This window comes from Lactuca serriola, chromosome 3, assembly GCF_051521515.1.
Source record: "Lactuca serriola cultivar US96UC23 chromosome 3, Lser_US96UC23_V15, whole genome shotgun sequence".
NCBI classification, from domain to species: Eukaryota; Viridiplantae; Streptophyta; class Magnoliopsida; order Asterales; family Asteraceae; genus Lactuca; species Lactuca serriola.
The window spans coordinates 190,570,756-190,583,966 of NC_136410.1; the positions used below are offsets into that span (position 1 = coordinate 190,570,756).

At 32.6% G+C, this 13,211-nt stretch overlaps 1 protein-coding gene across 2 annotated transcripts; it reads left to right on the forward strand.

Moving 5' to 3' along the window:
* The first annotated feature begins 5,333 nt into the window (after nucleotides 1–5,333).
* LOC145093465 (E3 ubiquitin-protein ligase RGLG2-like) lies at nucleotides 5,334–9,739 on the forward strand. 2 transcript variants are annotated; one of them, XM_079031596.1, is made up of 12 exons: nucleotides 5,334–5,583; nucleotides 6,144–6,397; nucleotides 6,490–6,574; nucleotides 6,690–6,830; nucleotides 6,921–7,034; nucleotides 7,121–7,218; nucleotides 7,471–7,550; nucleotides 7,653–7,758; nucleotides 7,857–7,984; nucleotides 8,872–9,070; nucleotides 9,168–9,224; nucleotides 9,319–9,739. In XM_079031596.1, exons 2-12 carry the CDS (start codon nucleotides 6,152–6,154, stop codon nucleotides 9,397–9,399), a joined length of 1,335 nt encoding a protein of 444 aa, XP_078887722.1. In that variant the 5' UTR covers nucleotides 5,334–5,583; nucleotides 6,144–6,151; the 3' UTR covers nucleotides 9,400–9,739. The 2 variants fall into 2 exon arrangements, with proteins under 2 accessions (XP_078887722.1, XP_078887723.1); XM_079031597.1 differs by lacking the exon at nucleotides 5,334–5,583 and adding an exon at nucleotides 5,842–5,981.
* Nucleotides 9,740–13,211: the final 3,472 nt, after the last annotated feature.

The window sequence follows — 13,211 nt, forward strand, 5'->3', positions numbered from 1 at the left end:
CGGGTAGGTGGAAGCCAGCCATGATATCTACGCGAGAAAGGGGGAAAAGAGGATTAATAGACGTACTATTCTAAGATACTTATAGGAGGAATCATTACTAGTTGACCCAATACTTGCCTGGTGCATACCGATTACATGTAACCGAAGCAAGATAGTCCTTCGAATAAACCACCCTAACTTCAGACCCCCAATCAAACAAGAACAGGGAATGAAGCAAAGGCTGCAGATTCTGAGTCTATAGCGTCTTAATCACATGTAATCGTGGTGTATCCACTTAGCAACTATTGTCCTACTAGTAACGACCCTTTTTGTTAACACCTACGAATAGTCTAGAGATACAGAATACTCCTATAGTATTCTTATGGTAGCGTTATTGTGGTATTGTTGGTAAGTTTTAGACTTGTTGCAACATCACAACCAAACTTAGGCACATGCTAGTCACCCTCAGGAAAACGTAGTTGATCAGGCTACATCATCCTGAATGTGACTATATGCCTCTAAACCCAATTGTGCTGCCCAACAATCTTAATACTTTCGTTTTGTTCTAGGACAATACTGACTCCTGTGTTTTATAGTGATGTGTATATATATATATACTTAGTTAGATCTTTTAGATACTTAACAGTATATATTCTTGGTCAGAGTGTTTTAGTCCCGAAGTGTTTATAGTTCGTATATCTTTTATAGGTTGATATACTTGATTCACTATAAACAATGCTCTGATACCAATCTGTCACACCCCAAAACCGATAACGGCGGAATACGTTTCGGGGTGGATGACGTAGTGTACGGTATCATCACAATTGCATAGTAGTAAAAACAAGAAACATACAACCATTGCATTATATAGTGAATTTAATTACAAGTGTGTTTTGTAATGTTTAACAATCACCCAAAAGTAAATCAAAAATAAGAGATGGGTCTTGTGTGCTCCACCTTCTCCAAAAATGTCGCGTCTGTACCTGTCTATCTTTGACCTGAAGATACAAGTTATTTTGAAAACGAATATCAGCATAAAGCTGGTGAGTTCATAAGAGTTTAGTGTGAGTTTTTGTATACAAAGCATTAGTGCGGAAAATGTGTCATTTATATTCTTAAGTAATAGAAACTTAGAAAATCCCATATTTTCTAGAAAATACATTGTAAGTGACAATCTATGAAAAGTATGCATTCTTCATTTCTTTGAAACAGTTTATTGTAAAAGTATATTGGCAAAACTCCATACAGTAAATGTGATAGAATAGGTTAAGCCTGTAATCAGTGATAGAGGTGTGAGCTTCCTTTAGTGGTAGATACTTACTTACTTTGGGATGTAGTTTAGCATTTAGTGTGGTATTTTAGTGTAGTTTTAGTGTATTCCTTGTATATACTAATAGTGAGGATAATAGAGGATCCCATGACCTTCCCAGTCATGCACAGTATAGTGAAGTAGTGGCATCCCTGGGCCTGCACGGCGCGGACTGAAATTAACAGTCGAGATGTAATAGCGTCTGCCCCGTATAGATCTATACATGTAGTGTCGTCTTCCTATCGGAAAACTCCGGGCGTAGTGGGTAGCGAATAGAGTATCTCGTAGTGGGTTAGTGTATTATTGTTTGTTTAGTGTTTTCTCTTTTTGTTATAGTGCAGTAATCTTTTAGTATTGATCATAGTGTTTTCTCTTACTAGTGTATTGTCTGGTAATAGTGAGTATTATAGTGTAGAGAGTAGTGACTTTAGCAAGTAGTAGCAGTAGCAACATTAACTATACCTATTATAGTTAACTTAGTGTGGATGGTTCTTGACATGTTAGTGACTTTAGTATTTAGTGAAAGAAGAAATATTTGTATCCCATACTAATATACAAGTTATATAACTAAGAAATCAACGACAGTCGGACAGATAACTACTACCCTAAGCCCACAATCAAACAAGAACAGGAAATAAGGCGAGATATCGGTCCTAAGTCCTCCAAGTCTTACTTATATAAATATATCAGAGTGGTTACATCTTATAAGTAAATTGATTTAATAAAAGTATTTTCCAAAAGAACATTTAAAATCTGGCTTGCTGTCCAAAAATAGTTTGAAAATGTAAAAACTTGTTTATAAGGCATAGTGATGAATCACATGTGATTTGAACTAAGGATAGTGAATCACATGTGATTAATCTTCGTAACGGGAAACATCATTTTGTAAAACTTTCCATAAACATACATAAGTAACTTGTATCTCCCCCCCCCCCCTAAAACATTTAAAACATTTGAAAGGTTCATTAAGGGGTATGAACTCACCTGAAATCACGTAAATCGGGTAAATCGGGTAAAAGTGTCAGTTGAGCGTTTGGTACCCAATAACGACTTGAGCACCTCTTAGGACCCTAATGTCATATGAAATATGTATTTTACAAGAAGTTAATCATCTCATGCCTTTCATTATAGTATTTGGACATTCAAGCATCGTTTTCGGGGTTTTAGGGCCTAGAAGGGGTTCCCGGGGGTGGTACAAGGCCAAGAATGATTTACGGGAGGGTCCATGAGCTCACTCCCTTGGAGTTTACGGCCTAAAGGCCACTCCTTGGGAGTTTACGGCCGTAAGCCCCCTAGGCTTGGCCGTAAACTCATGTGGTCCTCCTAATTGTATGTTTAAGGCCTTATTTCACTTCCTTACTTTAATGGTATGTGTCTTGGACCAAAATGGAGGGATTAAACTCCTATTTTTGTGACATTTTGGGGAGTTTACGGCCAAGACTTGTTCTTGGGCCGTAAACTCCATTAAATCCTTCAAGATGTATGTTTAAATGGTACAACATGTTCTCATTCACCTTAGATAAATCCTAGAAGGCCTTAAAATGAGTTTTGGAACAATTTTGGCATGAAAATTGGGGAGTTTACAGCCCAAGAATATCCTTGGCCGTAAACTCTTCATTTGGCCTTAAAATGTGAAGTTTAATGGTACAACACACATCCAAAGGCCTTAGCTAAATTCCTTACATGCATTAGAGGAGTTTTGGGACTTGTTTGACACAAAAACTTGGGTGTTTACGGCCCAAGCTTAGCCTTGGCCGTAAACTCCTCTTTTTGTGTTCAAATGATGTTGTTTGATGCATTTAAACCTTCCTTAATGTCAAGTCTAAATTACCAAACACCTTATATGAGTTTTTGAGGCTTAAAACAAGGATTTGTGGGGTTTTTGGGGTGTTTACGGCCTAAGCACAAGCTTGGGCCGTAAACTCCTTTTTAAGCTTCAATTTCTTGTGTTTTAGTGTCCAAACTCTCCTAGGTATATGCCTTAATTAGTCCATAAGCTTAAAGGATGGAAAAACAAGGTCTTTGGCATGATTTTGGGGGTTTACGGCCTAAGGGGCTTCTTAGGCCGTAAACTCCCTTTTTGTTCTTTGTTTTCTATGATTTTGGATTCTAGATGCAGTAAAGTATGTCTAGATTAAGATAGGGAATGAGTACTTACGTTTGGAAGTCGGAAATTAGCAGAATTGGGGTCGATTTCGGGTTTAGAGAGAGAAAGTAGTGAGAGAGAGTGAATGTGTGGTAAAAGAGTGTTCAAATGTTGTGCACACTCATTTCATATGTCTCGGGTATCGCACCCGATACACGGCTACCCGATGCTTAAAGTTAACAGGGTTAAAACTTTTTACCCGGGTGAAGTGGTTGAGAAAGTAATACAACTCTATTAGGTTAAACGGGGTTAACACATACGAGTTATATTCTTATGATAATATCAAGACATGCATATAACTAGATATTCGGTTATTGACGATTCCAAATATTACATAAGATAACGTATAGTGACACATTCCATTAGTGAAAATGGGATTTGTAACGGAAATAGATTTGGGGTTGTCACATGTTTTCCGTTTGTTCTATTAGGCAGCTTATCGATAAGCTGCAAGTTAGTATCCCTGTTACTCCTGTGATTGTTTGGAGTAAAGCGGTACCGATTAAGGTGTTATGTTTTATATGGAGAGTTGCGCAAAGTCGAATCCCATCAGTTGTAGCCTTGGAGCGGAGGGGTATTATGGTCAACTCAACATTATGTAGTTCATGCATTGGAAGGCTAGAATGTGCGGACCACGTGCTGATTGATTGTTTGTTCGCTACCCAGATAAGGAACTGCATTTGGAGTTGGTGTGGTGTATCGAGTGAACAAGCCTCATTAAAAACCATCAGCGATCTGATACATTTCGCTAGCACCTGGGACAGTCAAGTGAAAAGGAAAAGGTTTGTTGTCATTTGTTATGGCTTGCTTTGGAACTTATGGAGATTTAGGAATAAAAAATTATTTTAAATGGAGGGTACTTCAGTTCATAATGGAATAGAATGCATTAAGTCTATGGTCTTTTATTGGTTAAAGCATAGGGGTAATAATGGTATTTGTAGTTGGGAGGAGTGGTTGATCTCTCCATTTTCTGGATTGTAATTTTTGTACTCACTTGTATCCTTTTTTTTTTTTTTTTTTTTTTCTAATTCATTGCTAGGGGAGGGTATTCTATTTTAATATATTTGTCGTTTCAAAAAAAAAAAAAAATTACAATAGAATTTATCCACTACCAAAGAAGCAAAAATACTCATTTAGGAACCAAAAAAAATACAAACTTCACATTTATGATTTCATTTAATGCTCTGGTTCACCTCTTCTCGTTAAAAACGATATTCAAATAATACTAAATTAGATTAAAAAGTATATACATATGAAACAAAAATCTATCGGTCAATGGGATTAATGGCAATGAATTATAAGCAACGAAATTTCCAATTAAAAGTAACAAAACTAACTTATTATTATTTTTTCTTTTATATTTCGGATATCGGATCATCTCAAAATATCCAAAAATGATCAAAATCACTATCTGAATCGGAATCCAAATCCGAAAACACAAATATCTCTACTTGGGATATCTAAAATTTTAGATAATTTTAGTTTGAATTTTTGGATTTAGATATTTCTGAAAACCTCTGTTTTCGAGAACCAACTTAACAAACTGAAATATTTAAGAGAGGAAGCCAAAATAATCAATGTGATATCTTTAACCATAGAAACTCAACAATTTTAAAAGTGGAACAATACTATAACCTTTTCGAAGTTTCATATGGATCTTCAAACCATAATATAAAATTGGACCAAAAACTTGCTAACTTTTAAAAGTTGTACCAAAACTGTAACCTTTTACTAAATATAGGGACTAAATCTGTAAATTAAAAATATCAAAGTTTCATATAGGGCCCAGGCTAGAGATTATGCTTTGTCAAAGTCAAAATTTGATAAGAAGGTTGCAGTTTGACTTTTAAAAAGTCAGTATTTTTCAAATGGGGTTAATGGAATCCCTTTTCTTCGTAAAGAGGGGTATTTGCCCAAAATTAAGAAGCACGATTTGTCGAGGAAGAAATCCGGTGGCCTGAGAACTCACCATGCATGCAACTCGATGAAGCCAAAACTTCCGATACAAAACCAATCATATTAAATCAAACAGAATGGAAGCTTCTATTACTTTCCGAAGACAATCGGAAACTTCCATTTCCATTGATGCGCTGAGAAATTCTCATCATTTGAAAACGTCACATGGTGACGCTTACGAGAATCTATCCAGGTTTGTTTCATCGAATCATTCCTGTATATTGAATATTCATTGATTCACCAATCACCTCCTCTTCAATTTTTTAATTTGTTAGCAACACATCAAATTAACCACCGAAGTGATAGTTGTTAATTGAGGGAAAACGCTGATGTAATTTGACCAGAATTTACAAGTATGATTCACGTTTCTTCTAGTTTAAGAGATGAAATTTCAGACGTATCAATGCCGTGTTTTGACCAACTTCTATGGCTACTAGATAGCTACAAAATTGAATTCTGTTTCAGGGTTTTATTGTAAACGAAGTAATTCAAATGTTTATGTAACGTCACACGAAATAAATGAAAATCGGTGTAAGCTTCCACGAATCACCATTTTAGTTTTCATCGCCGTCAATCCCGCGTTGTTTCTCGGTATATAATGCTACCAATTTACCAAGTCATATTTATTATCTGATTCAGTATTCACTATAAATAAGGGTTTTCAGTTCAGATTTGAGGGGATTTCGTTCAAATCATTCACAATTTGATTTCAAGAAACTGTTTTCTGAAGAGCAATACATCTGAACTTTACAGATTAATCAATGGGAGGCAAGAATTCAAGGGAAGAAGCAGCGAGATATAGACATTCGTCATCGTTCCAATCAACTTCATCTTTTTCTAATTATCCTCCTCAACCATCATATTCTCTTCCGCCTCAAGGAGATCAAAATTACCCTTTTCAGGATCCGAATCCACAACAATATACTTCTCTTCCAATCTATACACCACAGAAGAAGCTCGACAAAAAATATTCACGAATTGCTGATAGTTACAACTCTTTGGAACAGGTAATTAACAATCTAACATCACCTTTTGTTCTTTCTGTTGATATCTTTTCTTGTTAAATTGTTAGGATGAACAATTTAGTTTATATTTTCAGGTGACAGAGGCTCTATCACATGCGGGACTTGAGTCTTCTAATCTCATTGTTGGCATTGATTTCACCAAAAGCAATGAGTGGACAGGTAGTTACTTTGTAATATTCTTGATTTCATGTTCATGTTGCTTTTCGAATTCCATCAATGGAAGTGATTAAGTGAATTAAACTTTAAACATGCTAACATTGGATCATGTAAATAGGTTCAAGATCTTACAACAGAAAAAGCTTGCATCACATTGGAGATGATTTAAATCCATATGAACATGCCATATCCATCATTGGAAAAACTTTAGCTGCTTTTGATGAGGATAACTTGATTCCTTGTTATGGATTTGGAGATGGTATAGTTTATAATAGCTAATATAGCTCTTTATTCTTTATAATTGTGTTGAAAAATTTAAATATTTAGAGTGATCTTAATTTTTTTTCAGCAACAACACATGATCAAGATGTTTTCAGCTTTTATCCTGAAGATAGTTTTTGTAATGGATTTGAAGATGTGTTAAGTAGATATAGAGAAATTGTCCCTCATCTTAAGCTTTCAGGTTCTAAATCTAATTTGGTTCTTTTGAGATTAATGTTTATTTTTTTTTTTTCATAAAATTAAACTTTTTTTCTTTTTGTCATGTAGGTCCCACATCTTTTGCCCCTGTCATTGAACAAGCTATGACAATTGTTGAACAAAGTGGTGGCCAATACCATGTCTTATTAATCATTGCTGATGGGCAGGTTGGTAATTTCGGTCAATATTAATCATAATTTCTAGGATATGAAGGGCATTCATGTCTTTTTCATTGACAAAAGATTGAGAGTGGGTCCATGTCCCACCTTTTTATGCATGGGACAAAAAAAGTACAATTTTTGTCTCATATGCCAAATGCAGTATAACCTGTTCTTTCTGTGTCATAATTTGTGTCTGATGAATTGTTCTTTAAATTACATCAAAGTGGTAATTTTTATAAAACTTATTTATATTTATAGGTAACAAGAAGTGTGGATACTGAGCGAGGTCATTTGAGTCCACAAGAACAAAAAACTGTAGACGCCATAGTCGAAGCAAGGTGATTTTCTAATTTTCTACAACTTTTATCAATTAAAAAAAAATATTAAAATACAAGATTTTTGTATGCTTATATTCTAAACTACAATTTCTTTTTTAACAGCAAGCTTCCACTCTCTATTGTATTAGTCGGGGTGGGAGATGGGCCGTGGGACATGATGAAGGAATTTGACGATAATATCCCTGACCGTGACTTTGATAATTTCCAAGTAACCATAAATTCTACCTTGAATATAATTTCCATGTTGTCATCCCTTATTATATTATACATTTTCTAATGTTATTATTATTATTTTTTTTAAATTAGTTTGTGAATTTCACGGATATCATGTCGAAAAACACGCCTCAAATCCGAAAAGAGACAGAATTTGCTCTTTCAGCATTGATGGAAATCCCTTCTCAGTATAAAGCGACAATTGAATTAAATTTACTTGGGTATGCTCTCTTCCTTCCTTATGACACAAATCAGAACAAGGACAGAACAGAACAGAATAGACTGTATTGCGATTGACATGCATTGGGATTAAGACAGACTAAGGATGTGTTTGGTGCACCACAGCTAGATTATTTTTCGAGCTTTTTTAAATTGTCATATTTGGCAAACTAAAAAGTAGTTGATAAGCTAGCTGTTTAAAAAGCTACTTTGAGTAGCTTTTTTTAAATTTTCCGAATATACCCTTAATTAATTTTTTAAAAAAATGTCCTTCTATATCATTTTATATCTTTCAGCTTGCTTATCAACTAGTTTTTACCGAACGTCATTTTTTGTTAGCTAGCTTATAAGCTAACAACTAGATTTTCAGTTACGTTATTTTTGGCGTACTAGCTGAAAAGTTAGCTGAAAAACTATCTGATAACTGAAAAGCTAGCTGTTAAATTAAAAGCTAACTGATAAAAAATATTGTTTGGTAAAACTAACTGAAAAGTTAGCTGAAAAATATAAAATGACTTACAAGGACATTTAAAAGAATACGTTTCTATATTTAATTAAGGGGTATATTTGGAAAATATTAAAAAAGCTCCTAAGAAGCTAGTTTATAAGCTAGCTTATAAGCTACTTTTTGGCTTGTCAAACATGACAACTTAAAAAAAACTCAAAAAATAAGCTAGCTTATCAGCTAGCTGTGGCGCGCCAAACATGACTTTAATCAGCTAGCAGCTAGCTTTTCAGCTAGTTTGCCAAACATAGCCTAAGACCGATGTCAATGATACGAATTTAAATTTTTGCCCCACCTACCGTGCAAAAAGACGTAAATGCCCTTTTAATCCTCATCATCGAAAATAAGCCTGTCTTATTTTGATTTTTGTTTTCGGATTTGCAGTAGTCGCAAAGATATAGGAATGTCGCGTCGGAGGATTGCCCTTCCGCCACCTATTCGTTCACCATCAACTTACAACATCTCAAAACCATTTAATTCAAATAGTTTTCAAAAGGGGTCAATGTCACAATCATCTTATTATGGTCAAACTAGTCAACATCACGTATTGGAATCAATTTCAAAATCTACATATGACAACCAGGTAAATATTTTTGTTTTTGCAACATTTTTCTATAATCACATGGTATTTAATATTTATAGCAAGTGATTTTGATTTTGGGATTATTTATTTATTATAGGTATGCCCGATTTGCCTTGCTAACCCAAAGGACATGGCCTTCGGGTGTGGACATCAGGTATATTAATTTTATTTCATTTTTATTTTACTTCAAATGAATATTGATTTTGTGGGAATTTTATATTAATTTTATGATTATTTTGATTTGACAGACATGTCACGAGTGTGGGGAAACGCTTCAGTTGTGCCCGATTTGTAGGACATCAATCCAAACTAGAATAAAGCTCTATTAACTACAAGTCACCATTCTTTGATGTTTATTTATTTATTTTATTATTTTTTTCGTTTTTGGTGAGTCATTTTAGGGTTATTTGGTGAAAGGAAAAAATGGTGTAAATGAAGTGATATTTTTTTTTGTTTGTACATGTTCAATGATTTGTTAATTTCATTTTTATAGGTTGTGTAAGATAAATGAGAGATTATTGGACTGTTGTCGAGTGATCAATTTTCTTTTATGATTTGACAAAGTTGTTGGAATATATGGTAAAACTTAAGGTACATAAGTTTAAATATAATTTTAATCTTATGTTACAAGGGTTGTATAGAAAATGTTAATATTGTTGTTTTTATGCATATATCATATATTTGATAATGGTATTATTTTTATAAGGTATCAAGTTAGAAAAAAAATGCTATATAATTTTTTTTTTAATTTTTAATATTTAATAAAATAGATTAATTGGTCAAAAAAATAAAAGAATTTAAAATATGAAATATGATTAAGGGGATAAATAATAGTTCTGTTAAATAGAGGGCATAAAGATGCAAAGTTATTTGTTAAAATGCGCATAATAAGTGTGGCACAAAACCTTATATATATTTCCAAACATAAAAGGAGAATCAAACATCTCTTCTCTCTTCCTAATATAAAAGACTCTCTAAGGTGCCACATGTCATGCTTTCTACACCTTAATTTGCCACGTGACATTATTGTATGCATCGGGTTTTCATTTTCCCGCTCATTCAAAAAGCCATTGACAAAATCCAATATAATCCATTTCAATTTGAATCTTTCCTGTGTCGTATCCGAAAAATCAGTCACCTAATTGGTATTCTCTCAAATCCTCAATCTTAATAAAACCCTAATACAAAAGAATGATTATAAATAATTCTTGATCGTTCAAATTCATATTTTAAATCCAAAAAAGACCCAAAATGTTAGCCTAAAATTTCGTCAATCGGTATCCCCAGATTATAGGATTTTGTTTGGTATGATTTCACCTTCTTATAGGATTGCAACTCCACCTCCATCTTTTTATTTATTTTTTCGGTTTCTTGATTTGTTGCGCCTCCACCCACAACCATTTGTGCTGCTAATGGAAGTTGTTTAACCCTAATGTTGATTCTCAACTGGTGATAGCAACGACACTCCAACCAAGGGTCGGAAGAGAGATGTGACATGAGTACGAAGTTCGAAATTGGGTTATGCAATTTCATCCATGAATGGTACGGATGATATACCTATTTATTTATTTTGTGAAAACTTTTAACTTGATTTTATTAAAACGATTTATTTAGGTTTGGAAGTAACTATTGTCTGGATTTGATTGTTCTTCTGTTTCTATTCTATCTACTTCAATGTACATGAATTTGATTTTAAATCTTTGAGGAAACGTAGAAGGTATTTGTTGTTAAGAAAAATGAGGATGTTAATTTGGTATTCTCTGTAGATTTTAGGTTTCACACACATCATAAGTACATGAACAACCATTCAAATTAGGTTTTGACAATTTTTATTTACTCCAATTTAATGGTACGAAATTATCCTTCCTTTTGTTTTCTATTGTGATTCTTTGAATGTGATTTTTACTTTAAGGGATTCACTATACTTTTGAATATGTTAGAAATATGTCATTTTGAGCGAATGAACAACGCAAGGATTGATGGTGATGAAGGACCATCAGGAATCAATTAATGGGCGTTTACAAAGATGTCATTTTGAAAATGCGTTCCAAATGTGAGCCCCCACCTAAAAAAGACATTGGTTTTGTTTACATGATGATTAATTTCTGATATGTGATTGGAGAAGTGTGTTTGTTCTCTACTTATTTGTTCATTCTGATTTCATTGAAATGAAATTATATGAGGATTATAATTATCAGTTTAGGTTGTTCGTCAAGAGTTGTTTATGATTATAATTTTCAAAACATTTGGGACTAAACAATATGGTTTGGATAAGTAGGTAAATTGTTGAAAGCTTTGATTGTTTTTATTGTGCTGTGGGGCTTTACTTTGCCCTAACTCAATGAACTCATAAAATAACAATTCGTCAATTTTTAAGTCTAAACATGTTTCTAATATGTTTTCAAGTTCATTGATACGCTCATATAATTTCTTTCATCTTTTTTTATATATATTGAGTGATTTCATTTTTTACAAATTCTTAGAATGTGATTATTTTTCTTTAGGTTTTTGGATCCATATGTGATTAAGATGAACCCATCTGGTAGATTTTATGGTTTAATGCCCATAGTGTTTTTCTTTTTTATATTTAAACCTCATAGCTTGTGGTGATGATTTAGGACCAGAGTGTAACCGTGGGGACAAGAAAGATAAAAAAAATATTAAGATGTAAGCCTATATTTGGGTATTTCTTGAAAATTGCCACCCAAAAATAACATTATACTTTTAAGGTATAATGCTATAATTGGGTGGGTATATGTTGAAATCCACCATCCAAAAATAGCAATTTACTTTTAAACTACAATGCTTTAAAAAATAAAAATAAAAATAAATGTGAAATGGTTTTGATGCCACCCAAAAATAGCATTTTATTACTAAACATCCTCTTTCATTTATTTTATCATTCCTTTTAAGTGTGTTAGTTACGGTTTTGCCCTTGTGTGTTGCACGCTTATGTTGAGGGTGGTTATGGTTGATCTTCACAGTTAATGCTTAATAGTTCATGGGATGTGCATTTGTTGGTTTGCTCTTACTTTCTTCTAGCTGTTGGTGAGTTTTTTTAGCTTGGTGGACGGTTTTTCATTTATTGCATCATACTTTTCTGTTGTAACATTTTTATAACAAGAACTTTTATTTTTTATTTTTTAATTTTTTTTACTCAAAAGGGAAAGAATGACAATGTACTTTTGTTATTGTCTTATTATTCTCATATTATAGCATCATATTTTTCTGTTTTAAGAGTTTCATAATTGAAAAGTTGTTCTGACTTTTTTTTGTCTTGGTTGAAGTATAATTTATATGTTTTAAGGGTTATACATGCATTGAGTTTGGTAAATGGATATCTTTTGGGTTATGGACCTCACAATAGAGGTTATAGTATCAAATATTGAAAGTCATACGACATTATGTTTTAACAGTTTTATAACAGGAAGGGTTTCATTTAAACAAAGTTGTATTTTTTTTAATAATGGCCAAAAAGTTTTATCTCTTCAATTTTTTCATTTATAGAAATTATTTTTTGTTTTAATGGTTTTATAGCATCATAATTTAACTTTTTAAAAGGCCAAAAAGGTAATGTATTGTTGTTATTATTTTATTATTATTATCAATAAAAGTATGTTGTTAAAACCATCTACTTTATTTATATGGATTATAATAATTGAACATAAAGACAAATATGACAAATTCTAATTATTGTGAAAAAAGTTAAATAGAAAAAGCAATTTAAATAGGATGGAAATTTGGGATGTTAATGATTTAAACAATAAACACAAAACAAAACCACCAGCTAGCTATTAATATGTTAATCAATAAAGAAAAAAAAGATTAGTAAACTATTAGGTTTACTATCAAATGTAAATTCAAGGTATCAATTATATATGGTTTTTTTTAATATGTCTTTTTACTGTGTAATATAAATCCATCATATTGTGACATAAGAATGATTAAAAACTATTTACTTGTCATCATATTTATATAATTTCATATATTTGCAGATAAATGGTTGCACATAGCTATATATAAAATTAGATTCGTGTAGTGATGCTTTAATTTAATACAGTTTTAGCATTTTTAAATTAAATAAAGACCATATTACCCCTGCTGTTAATTTACTTATACTTTTCGTATTTTGGTATTTCTA